Below are 16,955 nucleotides of genomic sequence, written 5' to 3' on the forward strand. Positions count from 1 at the left end.
TTTACAGTCCACAAGAAATATTTGAATATCAAAGTTTTGAAAATATACCCTCTCAGATTGGGGTCCCTCCACAGGCATCAATAAAATGTTTGGTAAGAAAGTGACGATGTTACTGAAGGTTTATTCAGCAGAACTCTGTTTTTGACATCAGTCTTTCCAAATGAGACTAAACTATCTAGATACAGCTGTGTCCCTTAGTTTGCTGCTTTTTTAATACACTGAAATGTTCAGGAGTCACAAATAAATAGGGTTATTCTGTGCTCAAAGTAGGAAACTTTATTTACCTCATTGGGTTTACATAAAGATCCAAACTTAACCAGTGATTTCCAATTATTTGACAAGTAAAAACACAAATTCTTTGTTAGGTTATGAAGGGTTTTAATGTCTTATTAAACTGGAACTGTGTAATTCTGACTATGACAGGTAATGAAAGTAAATAATTGAAGGTATTTGCATAAATACTTCAGTAAGGTAAGATAATATAAAAGAGATATGAGGCAATGAGATTAGTAAATTTAGAGCTGAAACTATTTGTCGATTCACTGATTTTGATAATGAACTACTCGTTAAGGTATTTAACTGATATTTTTGTGAAGTTAAGTTGCCAAAAAAAAATCTGGTTCCAGCTTTATTCATTCATTTATTTATTGTAAATTAAATATCTTTTGGTTTTGGATCAAAACCAAAAATGTGAAGATGTCATTTTGGACTCTTTCACGTCCATTTTTCACTATTTTTCGATGTTATAGACAAATCTAATACCAAAAAATAATAAAAAGTGAAAATAATTATTGGTTGCAGCCCGATGATAATCACGGTGAATCAAAATACGTCACTGTGGCTGAAAACTTTACCAATTCAAAGTTATTTTGACACAGTTTAATCCCACATCTCTGATATAATAGTGTTAAAGGTCATATTTGTTTTACACTGATCAGCCCAAGTCTACTGTTTCCACCACTGCTCTGCTCTGTCACCTCTCCTGTCTCCTCGTTCTCTGTCTTCATGTCTCCTTTCCTACACCCTCCGCTGCAGGTGGCCACAGTGTCTGAGCGCTCCAGGATCATGGAGCTGGAGAGGGAGGTGGCCGACCTCCAGCTGCGGCTGCGGGCGTCCCAGCAGAAGGAGGACGCTGCGTCTCTGTCCCAGCAGCAGATCAGCAGCCTCAAGGCCCAGGCACAGGCTCAGGAGAAGAAGGTTTGTGGAGTCTGAGCAGCAGCTTTATGATACTCCCCACCTGTAAAATGTATTATTCATCATTATCATCATCATATAATTTACAACCTGTCCTTTAGTCCCAAATGTAAATAGTCACATGTTCCTTTTTATGTGCAATTTGTTTGAGCTGCTGTGACGATGCATAATTTATGGCTCTGCTCAGATGTACATATGTAGACTTTATGGTCTATACTGTGTGTCCCCAACAGATCAGCGAGCTGAGTGTAGACGTGGAGAGCAAACAGAAGGAGCTTCAGTCTGTGCAGCAAGATAAGAGCTCTCTGGAAGAGGAACTGACCGGCCTGGTGAGAGAGGAGGAAACTCAGAGCTTAATAATCACAAATAAACAGAGGAAAGATCATGTTGAGACTCCAACTCATGATGAGAATCAAGTCAGGGGAATCTCACATGTAGAGTTAGAAACACAAAACTGCCCAAAAAACATGACTTTTTTGCTAATAAAACAGCTTGAATCATAAAGTAATTACAAATATATTAATTAAAATAGTTGAATTTTTTTTATGTTGATCAGCAAATCAATGAATCCAGTAATTGTTTCAGCTCTAGAAGTGTGACAGAAATGCTACAAGGTCTGACTTTTACAGAAAAGTGATTCTGGTTTAGAGCTCTGATCAGGCCCAAAAAATCAGGCCTGACCCAACGTGAGCCCGCACAGTTTCTGTCCAAGCTTGACCTGAGCCCCGAACCACGGGAGCAGTTTTGGGCCTGAGCTGGGGCCTGCTGTAAAATATAAAACAATTATATCTTAGCCCACATATTTCCATCCATCCTTCCATTTTTGTCCTCTCATCCGAGGCCTGGGTCACAGGGGCAGCAGGCAAAGCAAAGCACCCCAGACGTCCCTCTCCCCAGCAACGCTTCCCAGCTCCTCCTGGAGAACCCCAAGGTGTTCCCAGACCAGATGAGATATGTAATCCCTCCAGTGTGTTCTGGGTCTGCCCCGGGGCCTCCTACCAGTGGGACGTGCCCAGAACACCTCTAACAGGAGGCGCCCAGGAGGATCCTGATCAGATATTGAACCACCTCAACTGACCCCTTTCGATGCGAGGGAGCAGCGGCTCTACTCTGAGCTCCTCCCCCTATCTCTAAGGCTGAGCCCAGACACCCTACAGAGGAAACTCATTTCGTCAGCTTGTATCTGTGATCTCATTCTTTCAGTCACTACCCAGAGCTCATGACCATAGGTGAGGGTTGGGACGTAGATGGACCAGTAAATCGAAAGCTTCACGTTCCGGCTCAGCTCCCTCTTCACCACACCAGACCATCACAGCGCCCGCATCACTGCAGAAGCAGCACCAAACCGCTGATCCATCTCACACTCCATTCTACCCTCACTTGTGAACAAGACCCCAAGATACTTGGACTCCTTCGCTTTAGGCAGTAACTCTTCCCCCAACCTGGAGGGGGCAATACATCGCTTTGCCGCAGACAACTACATATTATATTTTTTAAAATTCAAAACATTTATTACAGTTTCGTCGCACCATTTCTTCCTCATTTCAATAGTCTGTCGTCTAGCGCACGATACGTTAGGCAGAGCAGATTACACCCCTCAAGTTGCACGACAGTCTATGGTGATGCAGCGCCCAGGTGATGATCACCTCTCTTTGCTGCATGTGTCACACATCTCTTCTGCTGCTGGGGAGGCAGAGGCAAACACTGCCAACCAAATCGCCTTGGAGCCCCCGTCTCTTCCTCTTTCTCTTGTTTTTTGTCCCTTTCTCACGCACACTCTCTCTCTCTCCCCTAGCTTCTCCTCTTGTTTTGTCACTTTCCCTCTCAGTCGCAGTCCCTCCCTTTCTCTCACTTCCCCTCTTGATTCAGTCCATTAAAACTCCATCTATGCATGAGAACTTCAGTTTCATTAAAAAAAAAAATCAATTTAACATCTGGAACCTGACCTGATTTGAGCCCAGGGAACTAATGAAAAATTACAGCCCTGCAGGTTGGGTCAGGCCCATGTTGGCTTGGGCAAAGAATCAGAGCTCTCCTCTGGTTGTTTATTCAAACACATTTTGGTTGATAAGTTCACATCTGTTAGGGTGTGATTTGTAACTGAGTTTTTACCTTATTTGTCTTATTTTCCCCTGTGAGGTGTTTTGCTCGTGGGCATTGTGAAAGTGGCCTCATTAACAGAGGCATTTTATCCACAAACCTCGCATGTTTTCTGGACCCAGTCATCGTTAGCTCAAGGAACAGGAATGTTACTATGTGAGTGATTAGCTCGCTGATGTTTCTCCATTTCAGAGACAAACGCTCGAGACAGCTGAGGAGGAGAACAGGAGGACAGCGAAGACCATGCAAGGTAAACACAGCACGTGTCCCAGCTGACTTTGTTAAGACAGTGTGTGATGTTTTATTTTGTCTGCATGAAGACGACTGTTCGAGTTGATGTCGTCTTTCTGTGTTCTGACAGAGTTGGAGCAGATTGTGGAGCAGTCAAAGAAAGAGGTCCAAACCCTGAAAGAGGAGAATCAGTGCAGAGAGAAAGAGCTGACAGAGGTAGGTTCACACATGCAGTCACTGCTGGGATGTAACTGAGTACATTTACTCAACAGCTGCACCTAACTACAGATTTTAGGTGCTGGAATACTCCCTGATATGCTGGTATAACAACACATTTAAAAACATCAGTGTCACATTAAATCTCAACCTCATGTCACTGCACACAGAGCGTCTTTGCTGTCTCTGAGCAGAGCTGAAGTCACGGCTCTGACTGCAGCGAACAGTCGGATAACGCCGCATGTGGACGATGAATCAGCGTGTTGGCATTTACTGATTCTCACCAGGACAGCTCTGTCTGCTTCTGGCTGTCACCAGATTTCAGTTAATTATTTCTGGTATTCTTGGTTGTGCTGAAAATGTCACAACTAAAAAAAAAAAAAGTTTGGGGACTTTGAAGTAGCCTTTCCTTTAATAATCCCTCCTAAAATAATCTCCCAGCATGCTTTCATTCAGACTTAGTGAGGCTCTCCCACTCTAAAGCTGACTGCGGCCTCGGGCTAATGTGATGTTGTTAAAACATTACTAACACACACATGCACACGTTACTCTCATTCCCATTTGAGTTTGATAAGTCGACGCAGCAGTCTCCTTTTTTTATTCAAGCATCACAGTTTTGTGAAGTCTATCAGCTGTGGCTGCTTGTCATCGTGATGCGTTCAAATGCCCAAAACACTGCCTGAAAAGGAGTTTGTAGAATTATTAATTAGAGTAATGTAAAGGATGTATGAGGATGAAATTATGTGGAAAAGGTGATGGTGGAAGAAGGACTATGCAAGAATTTAGTTTTAGCAAGCTAACTAAGCTAACCACCAGCACTGACCTGTCCAACAGAAAACAGGCCATCTTTGTGTCTTTCTTCATCCCATCCTCTCCTTCAGGGCTCAACCCAGATTCACTCTTGTTTCAGAACGAGCTTCCTCCACTTTGCTATATTTGCATTTCGTCTGTGTTGTGTCCATGTTTGTTGTAGCTGCCTCTTGGATGTGTGCAGCTGCTACCTGGTCATTACCTGTTTTTATAAAGTCCCAACGTTACCTGCACGCTGTACCCAGAAACATCCCAAACACAGCAAAATAAGAAGAAAATAATGCACCACCACACACTTCATGTGGGTCGTAAATGATGATTGAGTTGGATTACTTTGTTATGAGTCTGTACTTTTTTTAGGGAAATCCTGCTCTGTAGACATTTAAAGGTAAGTAAGTAGGAATACTAAAGTATGATGGAGGATGAGGGCCATGTATAAGAAGAACAATCATAGAGTTTGAGAAAAAAGTCGTAAATCTAGGAGAATAAAAGTCATAATATTACGTGAATAAAGTAATAAATCTGCAAGAATAAAGTCATAAATCTACAAGATGAAAAGCCATAATTTTTACGAGAATAAAGTCGTAAATCTATGAGAACAAAGTCGGAAATCCATAAGACTAAAGTCGGAAATATACGAGAATAAAGTCGTAAATTTATGAGAGTAAAGTTATAAATCTACAAGATGAAAAGCCATCATTTTACGAGGATTAAGTTGTAAATCTGCAAGAATGAAGCCCTAAATCTACGAGATGAAAAGCCATAATTTTTATGAGAATAAAGTCGTAAATCTATGAGAACAAAGTCGGAAATGTACAAGAAAAAAAAAGTCATAATATTACGAGAATAAAGTCGGAAGTCTTTGAGACGAAAGTCGAAATATTACAAGATTAAACCTTTAATTTTAGGATAAAGAAGTCACAGATTAAGACTGTGTTACCACCGGAAAATCGTTTTGTTTAAATTTTTCATTCATTTGGGCCGGCAGTAGCTCAGTCCATAGGGACTTGGGTTGGGAACCGCAGGGTCGCCTGTTCAAGTCCCTGTCCGGACCAAATATGGAGCGTGGACTGGTGGCTGGAGAGGTGCCAGTTCACCTCCTGGGCACTGCCGAGGTGCCCCTGAGCAAGGCACCGAACCCCCCAACCGCTCGGGGCACCTGACCAAGGCTGACCACTCTGACATCTCTCCACTTTGTGCATGTACAGGTCCTGTTTGTGCATGTGTGTGTGTCTTTCGGACCTGTGTGTTAATGACAAAAATTGAATTTCCCCTCAGGGGGATCAATAAAGTATATAAAATTAAAAAAAAATAAATAAATAAAATTTTACACTGATCCACACCGCTCCACTTCTGCCAGTGCCCCATCACCTTGAAATCAATTTTTTTTCTTAAATGTGGCTCTAATCTTCATTCTGAATGTTTTTTTAACAAAATATATATTGATGTTAAGACTGAAACACTTACAACATAAATACTCATCATACATAAAATTAACTTTGATTTTCATTTTAAGGTGCGTTGAATGAATGAAGTTCCATTTACACTGTGATTTTGGGTTATCCCAGAATACAAACACGTGCAACATCAGCACTAACATGAACAGAATATTAAAACAGAGTCCACTCTTTCTGCTGCTCTAATATTTCTTAATCTAAAACCTCAGCAGACAAAACATTTTAACATTTTGCAGCAGCTACAGGAGAGTGTTTTGTTCTCTCTCCCCAAAGTCAGAGCTTTCTGCTCTTGCTTCACGTGACTTGTTACAAATGGATGTAAAAGTGAAGCAGCTGAACAAGCTGGAGGCTCTCTTTCCTTTTTTAGCCAACATTTTTAATGACCTCTGAGCACTCCGCTCTATTTATGGGAATGCTGTATTTTAAGTGCTGAAGTTGTTTGGGTGGTGTGTAATATAATGTCGAGATCAGGGAGTAATAAAACTGTTTTCTCTCAGTTGCAAAACAAATATCTTGTGTTCTCAGGAAAACAAGCTTTTCCTGCACGGTCTGTTACCATACCATGTGGAGCTGAATATTATTATTGTTTTCCAGGCAACTGAAAAGTCAGAGAGGACGGAGCGGTCGCTTGAGCAGCTGACCAATGAGAATAAGACACTGGAGACACAGGTGAGCAGACACATAAAATATGTGTGGCAATATTCAGCTCCAGCAGAAGACTGTAAACATCTACTGTCACTGAAGTCACCATGCTGTCATTCTATAAGTCGTATTTTAATTCCTTGGCCGTCTTCTCTTTTACACTCTCAACTCATATTCTGTTACGGCAATAAAAGTGTCAGATTTACCACACAAAATTAAAAATAATCTTTGACAGAATTTAAGATGGACCTAAACAAAAGCAGCTTCTCGTTTCCAGCCATGACAGCTCTCGCTAGCAGATTTTATCACATGTGGCTATCCAACAAAAAAAGCTAACGTTAGCTCCAAGAGTCTCAGTCTGACTTTTTAATGTTTGACTCATTTTAAAACAGGAAACTTGTTCAAAAGAGTCTTAAATATGCACTTGAGGGCTACATACATTTTGTAGTGCTAAAAGACCGAAGCTAAAGCTAACAGGTCCCAGGCAACATCACCTGCTTATCTTACATACATTACCCACTTTCCTGTCTCTCTCCAGCAGCACTATAATAAAGTCAAAAAGCCCCCCAAAATTTTTTTTAAAAAAGTATATAGCTCCACAAAATACTGTCGTTGGCTCATGACATTCTTCTTGGCCTCTGAACGTTTGTAGCTTAGCATACAAACACACTGTTAAAGCAGTTCCTTGCACTCCTGCTCCTTTTTTTGGTTTTGGAAAGGTTAAAAACTCATAAATATGTCTCTGACTGCAGCCTCGTGCACACCGCTCCAGCATTACTTTAATATGTCCACAGCCCCGTGACAGGAAGGATTCACACATGCACATACATAAGTTTAGCATTTATAGCCTGCAGGGTTTTATTACGTATTCACATCAGGATTTTCACACTGACCGCATGTGACTGTGGAAGTCCCGGTCATCGCATTCAATCAGCCACGCATGAAATACTGTGAACCATCTCTCTGTGTCTCATTCACTCTCCCCGTCTCGTCCCTCTCACCTCCATCTGTAACTTGATATTTTTATCATCTCATACTGGATCCAAGCTGTTTGTCTCACTGTGCTCCACCTGCAGCCGTTCACTCAGTCTGCAGCTCTCTGGTGCCCTCTTTCTCTCCCACTGTCACTCTGACTCCAGCTGTTGTTCAGCTCCAGATGTTCGGTCTCATGACAGCGAGGGAAGCAGGAGATTAGAGGCTGAACATAAACATGCTTTCTGTTGGGTCGTATCTGTTTTAATCATCCCATGACATAAACCTTTTCATGCACTACATTTCAGCGCTGCGACATGACACACAGTCCTCTGCCTGCTGTTCTTTTGATTCAAGGATTTGAGGGGATGATTCAAGGTGGAATAGATAATATAAGATGAACCTTTACTGATCCCAGCAGAACAAGGAAAGAAATGAGTACAGATAAATAGAGAATGATACAAAATAATGTATATAAAATAATGAAAAATTATACAAGAGCAATTAATCTCAACATTACCCACAACAGGTTTTGTATTGTGTCTCATACATTTGCCTGCCTGATGTCATGGCCGCTTTTGTAAAATATTTTGATGCATGTTGTGATGTTTATGGGCGTAGGTTTAGGGCAAGTGGAAATTGGAAAAAAATAGTTGTGATGCTATCTTGAATTTAGAGCCTATTATTTTGGATTTCAGTGTTTTCTGTAGAATTGTGATTAGTTGGACAGAGCTCTGAAAGGCGGTCTCTCTGAGTTGCTCTTCTTCTGCTCTTTTTGCCCTGTTAGCACGAGCTAACACAGCAGCAGGAGCCAACATTCACTGAGCTCCCAACATTCTCACACCAAGACCAAAACCAGTCAACTCTGTTGTTAAACCCGTTATTAACCGTTGGGTAACATTAGCTTGTGATGCTAACAGTTAGCCCTGTCACTGTGTGTAACTAAGCAAGTAAAATTTATTTATACAGCGCTTTTCGCACACATAGGTCACAAAGTGCTTCACAAGGGCAATATACAATGACCATGTGAGCCACGTTGTGAAAAGTGCACTACTAGCAAAACTATTTGCACAGTGCACACACACAAGAAAAAAAAAATAATTCACACTACACAACAACAATACACAAAATTTGAAAAAGTCCAGCTCTGGTACATACAAGTTACCCAAACACCTGTCTAAACAGGTGCATCTTTAGCTGGCTTTAAAATAAAACCACAGAGTTAGCAGATCGTGACGGAGCAGGCCGAGCATTCCAAAATTTAAGTGCTACAGCTGCATATGCTCAATCACCACGTGTCTTAAGGCGAGTGCGAGGGACAGACAAAAAATGTAGCGTATTTGATAGAAGAGTGCGATCTGAAGAATACGGGTGAATACGGGTGTTTGACTCTGACCAAGGTACAGAGCTCGCAATCCCGAGACAGGCAACAAGGGGCTGAGCGAATCAGTACGCTGCACGTAACTGTTCTTTGCGTTGTTGTGTGCCTCACGTGCTCTGAACTCCTCAAGTTGAAAAAACTTCAACTCAGAGCCAAAAAGGGCCTTTTCCCCGTCGTCCAATGGGATGATTTGAGAGACGGGGCTTCTGTGGTGGTCACAACAACAAGTTTACAGTTGGTAAACAATGGAGGAGAAACTGGTGGTAGTGGTTGCTGGATACCCAGAGCTATACGGCCTGATGATAGACAGCAGGTTGTCAAACTGCCCCTGAGTCGTCCTAAAATATGCCTGTAAACATCCATGATGGAGGAGAAGCTCCTGGACCAACTGGTGGTACTCCCCATGATCCAGCCTCTTTTTTAGGGTCTCATGTACCCACACAGCTCTCCGCCCATTTTGACTACAGCTATGAATACAGATGATGAGGTACTCGGCCATCCCTACTAATGATACTGTCTATAGATGATAAATAAGGGGTTAAAATAAACTGTTACCTGATAGGGTGTTTATTTATTTATTTATTTATTTAACAGTAGTCATTTGCAGCCCATAGTTGTAGCTGAGCTCAAACATAAAGAACAGAATTGAAACAAACCACGGACTGTTCAGCGTACTTTAAATACACATGCTTTAAGGAAACTGAAGGGATCAGCATGATGTCATCAAAAATTAAAAATATTTTTGCAGCTACAGTAAAGAGAGAGTGTCGTCTCTATGGAGGAAAACAAACACACGCACACACACACACGTAATTTATTCGGCAGGGATGCTCTTACATCTGCTTCTTCTGTCCACTCAGCCGTGTTGCTGTAAGTTGTGATGTAATAGTGCACATGTCAGAGTGTGTGTGTGTGTGTGTGTGTGTGTGTGAGATGCCTGGCTGGACACACAGCATTGCTTTAGTTAATGCTCGGTTGACTTGAGACTGCCCTTTTGTGTTGTGCTGTTATAAATCTGTTGGATCTACAGCTGAAACGATATGTTGATTAACTGATCAAAGTCAGCCCGCAACAATTCTGATAACCAGTTAATTGTTTAAGTGTTAATATTATTATTATTATTGTTATTGTTATTATTATTATTATTATCGTGTAATTTTTAAGACTTTTTTTAGACAGTGCCAGTAAAGAGATGACAAGGAAAATGTCCTGGTTGCAGCTTCTCAGTTGATCTTCTGTAGGATTTAAAAGTCAAGTGAGACAGCGACAGAATATAAACATGCTTTTTGTTTTGTAGTATTAATATTTAACATTACACAACATTTTTGTTTGGCTTCGTTGGCTTGATTAGCTGTCAGTAGTGGTTAGGGTTGGGCAATATGAAGATATTATATCGTTATCGAGATATGAGACTATATAGCGTCTTAGATTTTGGATATCGTTGTATCATGATGTGGCAAAAATTGTGTTTTTCCCTGGTTTTAAAGGCTGCACTACAGACAAGTGATTTAAATTTATGAACTTATCAGACCTATCTATTGTTTTAATGCTTGTCTTAAACCCATTTAGTCATTATATCCACATCATTGATGATTATTGATCAAAAACCCCATTGTGATAACATTTTCTGATAGTCATCCCTACAACTTTTTGGCATCAGAGAGGGTGTTTCAGGATCAGAAATACTTTATCGATCCCCGAGGGGAAATTACGATTCATTACAGTTGCTCTAATGTACAGAACAGAGAATTATAAGAAGAAAGAATAAGAGTATGAAATAAAAGTGTGTAAATATAAAGCAATGAATACATTAAAATAGAAATAAAATGTGTATTATGCTGCAGTGTTTAACACTAGTACTTAAGATATAAAATTAAAATATTAAAATAAAATATATATCGTCACTGTGCTGAGGCTGTAAGTGTGAAAATTTAACTACAATATATACATCAGAAGAATAAAACAACAATAGACTGAGAGTAAACATAAGAAATATAAGAAGTCTGAGCATTAATGAAGTGCTTACAAAATCAAGATACATATCGTGTATCGAGATGTAGCTGAAAAAATATCGTCCAGCCCTAGTTGTGGTTATTTGCTGGTTTTCTGATTTATTCAGATTTATTTTTATGATAAATAGAACACAGTTGGGTTTTGGAGTAATGGTCAGCCAAAGTGGGCTGATTAAATATGTCGAAAACAACATGGTTAAGGCAGCACAGTGGTGCAGTGGTTTGCATTGTCACCTCACAGCAAGAGGGTTCCTGGTTTGAACCCAGGGTGTGGGAGCCCTTCTGTGTGGAGTTTGCATGTTCTCCCTGTGTCAGCGTGGGTTTCCTCCAGGTGCTCTGACATGTTCTCCCTGTGTCAGCGTGGGTTTCCTCCAGGTACTCCAGCTTCCTCCCACAGTCCAAAGACATGCAGGTTAATTGGTGACTCTAAATTGTCCGTAGGTGTGAATGTGAGTGTGAATGGTTGTCTGTCTCTATGTGTCAGCCCTGTGATAGTCTGGTGACCTGTCCAGGGTGAACCCCGCCTCTCACCCAGTGTCAGCTGGGATTGGCGACCGCCATTGGTTGTACATATAAAGCTGTGTGTCCTTATCTTGTCCATGTCTGATGAAGTGTTGTCGCCTCAAACGTCACACGTGGTGATCAGATTGAAATTTCCAAAAGGAGCAGTTTCTGGTGTGCGGACCTGTTTTTGTATTGTTGTTTGTTCTTCTGTCCAGCACCCAGTATTTATCGAGTCGTGGTATTAATATTTGTCATTATTTGTCATTCCACAAACCTTTTTCGGTTGTGGCTATTTGCTGGTTTCTCAGTCTGCACTGATAGTTAAACTGTATATCAGTGGGTTTTTGAGCAACGGTCAAACAAGAGAAGCTGTTTAAATATGTCAATAAATGTAATCACCATTTTTCACAATTTTCTGGCATTTTATAGACCAAACGATTAATTACTAATGATAATAATTGTTAGTTGCTGTTATGTTGTCTTGGCACAGATGCCTCTGTATGAGGGACAGTGTGAATGGCTCGTTGTTTCTATCAGACCTCCGACTGTAAAACAAAACGGTTGCAGGCACCAGCTGATTCTTGTATTTGCTGTGATTCATGTTACACACTGTGAATGAAAGGTGAATCTTTTAGAGGAGTGCACATATGGTGTTGGAGAGCAAAGGAACAAGACTGTGAGCATCAGAGAGCTGGGGGGGTGTGTGAGTCTGGGAGGAATTTATCCTGTCGCGCTTACATAATGGAAGTGCTCGGCGTCTTTAATGCAACTGAGAGAGAGAGAAAGCGAGGCTGCTGAAGCGACACGCTCTCCATTTCCCTCTCGCAGCCGTGCACAGCAGGGGACGAGAGCTGATGGTTTATTGATGCCCAGCTTGTTTCAGTGCGTGCATGTGATGCTGTAGAGAGAGGCTGACATAGCAACAACGCTGCTGTCGTTTAGCAGGTGATCAGAGGTTGAATTCCGGCAGTGGAGAGCTGTGCAGGTATGGACATAGCTGCTCTGCATCAGGGTTACTCCAGTAACATCTACTCGCCTCGCTACCAGGTAGGTTTTGCTTTTTAGCTGGGGATTCAAACCTGATCAGTGCAGCAGATACAAGTGCATTTTGCTGTCAGTGTAATGAGGAGAAGATGGTGTTAATTTGGGCTAATTAGATCTCATGAATGATCCTTTTTCACAGTGTAAATGCAAGATTTCATGATGTATGTTAATGTGAGATCTCGTGATGTAGCCTGTGCTTGTGACCCAGCAGATAACATGTGTATATTCTGCATGTTTGCGTGTATTTGTGTATGTTTACACGTGTATGTGGGCATGCTCTGCAGACGAGATCTCACTTTGGAGGTGTAGATAAATACTGAGGTGTTTAAGAAGTCAGATACTCTCACTGAAAGGCGTCCAAAACACGGCTGATGTGCAAACAGAAACATGCTGCAGACAGTGTGCATCATGACACATGGTGTTTTACTTTATCTGAAGCCAGCTGCAGCAGAAGCATTGATCTTAAAGTCATACTTGTTAATTAAATATTGATTATTGCTATTTTAAAGCCGCGGTGCTGCACGTGTCTGAAAACCAGTTTGATGATTTATGAGATGTGGGTTTTTTTTTGGATTGTCAGACTTGAATGAGAGCTAAAAAGTTTGCATGAGGTGAAGTTGAAGGCACTGACGTCTCTGGGGATTTTATTTTTAGTTTCACGTGGATTGAACCCATTCTGCTCGCTGCTGACTCATCGCAGATACATCAAGGCTTTGTGTATTTTAAGAATTAACTGCAGTTTCACTCTTAATGACCCAGAAGTCCTCTTGTCTGGCGGCAGCTTTTCCTCTGATGCAGAAACTCTTAAACTGGAATATGATGTTGAATATATGTTTATGGCATATAGTGGAGCTGAAAGAAAGATTGAATCAGCAGGTTTTTAGAAAGTATTTTGGGGAAGGGGATTGGAGAGATGACAGGAAAAGTTTCTGACAAGTAGAGCTGCCACTAACTTTTAATTTCATTTTTTCCCCCAGTTTATTGTCATTTTCTTATATTAATGACAAACGATTGAAGAAACACGTAACAACAATACAACCGTTTGAAACTAAAATAACATACAATACACAGACAAACACATCATACACTCACACACTCAAATTATTTCCTTACATTTTTTTCACAGTTTCTGATCAGGTAATGTCTGTATTTATTAATTTCATTAATTAATTGAGGAGTTGTTTGGTCAATAAAATGTCAGAAAATGGTGGAAAAAAATTTGATCAGTGTTTTCCAAAGACAAAGACGACGTGTTAGTATTTCTTGTTTTGTCCACAACCCAAAGATGTTCAGTCTACTCGCATAGAGGATTAAATAAACTAGAAAATATTCACTTTTAAGAAGCTGAAATAACAGAATATTTACCTTTTTCCTCAAAAAATTACTCAAGAGTTGGAGATTAATTTAATTTTTTACAACTAATAGCTTAATCACACTACTAATCAGACTCCAACCAGGGACCTCCTGGTTCATGGTGGCCATCATAAGCTTCTATGATGTCCTACTCAGCTACTACATCAATAATTGCTCAGTTGCTTGAGTAATTTTTCAAGCAACAGTTTCAAACATTTGCTAGAGCTTGCAAAAACATTTCTGGCTTAACTTCATTTCAAATTTTTAAGGTATACTCTGCAGGATTGTCAGTTACTCTTTGTTAACAGTTCACTAGTGAAAGTAAAGCCAACCCCAGTTTCACTCCCCCCCCCCCAAAATCTGTTTATTGGGATTTTCCAAATAAAGCAGACAGAGAGCACAAAAATATTTGGTCAATCCAATAATGACACAACAAAAAAGTAAGTAGTAAGTAAAACAAGAACGATGTGAAGCCAAGACAGGACTGAGACAAGACAAATACTACAAACTAAATCAGCACCCCGAACAAGACAAAGAACAAAACAACATAGTAGTAAAATTAAAATATAAAAATGTGTGAAAATACGTGCATGGTGATAAAAATCACATGAAATACTAAAACATAATATAGTGGTTGTTGGTCGGACAACTGCCTGTCACGTCACATTTAATGTCTGTAAAATAGATGATCAATCATACAGGAATGTAAAGTCTAGCTCTTCTACATACTCAAAAAAGGATTCCCACATCATGCGAAGTTTCCTCAGGGAGCCGTTCATTATGCAGTTAAGTTAAGGACTTCACTTACCCATAGAGTGTGTGGAGGAGGTGTTGGGGACTTCCACTTGGCTAATAAGGTAACAAAGGCTGTAAAGGTTTCCCAGATACACTCTCATTAAATGTTTCACCTCGCTGTATTTGTGTTTTTCGGCACTGTTTCTCTTGGTTGCCTTCTATTACGTGGTCACTTCCTTTTTGTAAAGCCCTGACCTCACCTGAGCACTGTGGGAGTACACGCCCATAAACATCCTATCACAGAAAATAAGAAAATACAGAAAAATCTCTGCAGAAAGATACGCCAACACATTGAGGGTGGGTCATAAGTGATGATTGAGAGGGATTACTGCTGTGTGAGTATATGCATTGTTCTTTAAGAATCTCCTGCATAGTATGCCTTTAACACTGACCTCATTAAGAGATAAATAAAGTAGGAGGACAAGCAGCTCCTCATGTGGAAACATACTCACAAGATCCTCGTTAAAACACGAGGCCGTCGCTCTGGACGGGATTCAACAGTCAGTAATTGCAGCTGTTCTTATTACTGGAGTGAGGAGGAGAAATTAAACCACATCCACGCTCCAGATGGGATTAAAGTCACTGAGCAGCACAGGTGATGTTAAAATCACCCCACCACCCCTGGAGAAATAAAGCCAATCCAACCTATCAGCTGTAAATGTATAATTAAGATGGGAAACAACGACACATTATACCTCCCGTGATGTCTTTTTATTGTTGTGAAGTGGAGTGCATTTATTCTTCTCTGTGTCTGTTCCTCTTCAGCTCGAGGCTTTAAAACAGCAGAACTCCAAATACCAGGAGGAGCTCAGTCTGTCGAAGGAGCGCAGCAGCTCGGAAACGCAGCGCATCGGAGTCCTCTGCAAGGAAATGTGAGTACTCGTGATAACTAATGTGTTTTTTCCTGCCGTGTGTGTCCTGTAAAGGTGACCCCCAGCCAGCCAGTTCATTAGACTGGTGTGGTTAATGTGTCCTGAGGGTATGAACAAATGATTAAAAATCCACTCTGCATTTCTCCGAGCTCTTGATTCAGCACAAAGAAGCGCTGTGAAAATGTGGCTCGATTTAATTGCATTTAGACGTTTAGATAAACATGTGAAAACTGTCTCTATGCTGCAAATGTCAAATGTGGTATTAACGAGGCTCCATCTGCAGCGCTCCACAGAGATGCCTCCACTTGTAAATACGCCATAAATTGTTGTGTAAAGCCCATAATTAAGCCAGAGGGTGCTATTATGTGATTATGGATATGATGGCAGAGTGGAGTACAATGCACAACACTCATTATCACAGCAAAAAAAGAAAAACCTCTTGAGTGTTATGGCTTCCACATAAAAATATTTAAACCATGAGTCCTCAGTGTCGTCGTAAAAATGTTGTACATCAATCAAGTTGAAGATCCTTAACTACAGATCACATATACTTACATTTTACATTACACTTAATACATTATTTAATGCACATTATATAAGTACATTTCTGGTAACGTTTAGTTTGCATTCGATTTCTGAATGGATTCAAAACCAAGTCAGATGCTTGGAGTCTCCATCAGTTTCTGTCACACGTGTTTTTATTTAAGATTTGTTTTATTCCAAGATGCTCAATTTGCAGTGCAGCAGTAATATCTAAGGTTTATAAACATTTACATTCCTTCGTGAGAAAACAGATGTAAAAGAAAGGAAAAAGAAAAAATACTTGTGTGTGCACAGAAATGTTTTTGCAGAACAAAAGCTTATCTTTAAACTTAACAAAGATCGGTGTCTGGCAAGTTACTCAAAAACTGTGATCAAGCACTCATTCCACATGAGTCACAAGTCATGACATTACTTTATTAATTACTCAGCAGTAAAAGTGATTAGTTGTATAACTTATTGCTTTCCTTAGAGCGTGCGTCCACCTAGCGTTTTGTTTTTTTAGCAGCAAAGTGGTGGCAGGGCGCTGAGGAGCACTTCATGCTGGTGCTTATATTAATGACATGCTGTGTGTGGGTTTTGCTTCTATGACACTAATATCTTGACACTAGCATTAGCCCAGTAGCTAACATAACGCTACATTAACAGAGGGTTGACACAGGTAACTTCAAGCAAGTGATAAAAGCACAAGACTCACCAGCAACAATCAGTGTCCACTGGCTGATCTGCTCCCAAAAAATAAGCTTTTCTGTCTTTGTTGGGACAGCAGACAGTAGCTTAGCTAAAGAAGCAGCCGTGATGTCACTGGTGCCTTTTTGAAAAGTTCAGAAAT

The 16,955-nt window shown here is 40.6% G+C and overlaps 1 protein-coding gene across 2 annotated transcripts in view; it reads left to right on the plus strand.

Moving 5' to 3' along the window:
* Positions 1-16,955, plus strand: part of clip1b (CAP-GLY domain containing linker protein 1b) — a 46,584-nt gene that overhangs the window by 18,967 nt on the left and 10,662 nt on the right. For both annotated transcript variants that reach the window (XM_078161841.1, XM_078161842.1), the window contains 6 exons: positions 1,036-1,197; positions 1,428-1,523; positions 3,487-3,544; positions 3,656-3,741; positions 6,603-6,677; positions 15,477-15,583. In XM_078161841.1, coding sequence (XP_078017967.1) covers positions 1,036-1,197; positions 1,428-1,523; positions 3,487-3,544; positions 3,656-3,741; positions 6,603-6,677; positions 15,477-15,583 — 584 coding nt within the window. The remainder of the gene's footprint in view (positions 1-1,035; positions 1,198-1,427; positions 1,524-3,486; positions 3,545-3,655; positions 3,742-6,602; positions 6,678-15,476; positions 15,584-16,955) is intronic.

Source organism: Epinephelus lanceolatus, chromosome 19 (assembly GCF_041903045.1).
Source record: "Epinephelus lanceolatus isolate andai-2023 chromosome 19, ASM4190304v1, whole genome shotgun sequence".
NCBI classification, from domain to species: domain Eukaryota; kingdom Metazoa; phylum Chordata; class Actinopteri; order Perciformes; family Serranidae; genus Epinephelus; species Epinephelus lanceolatus.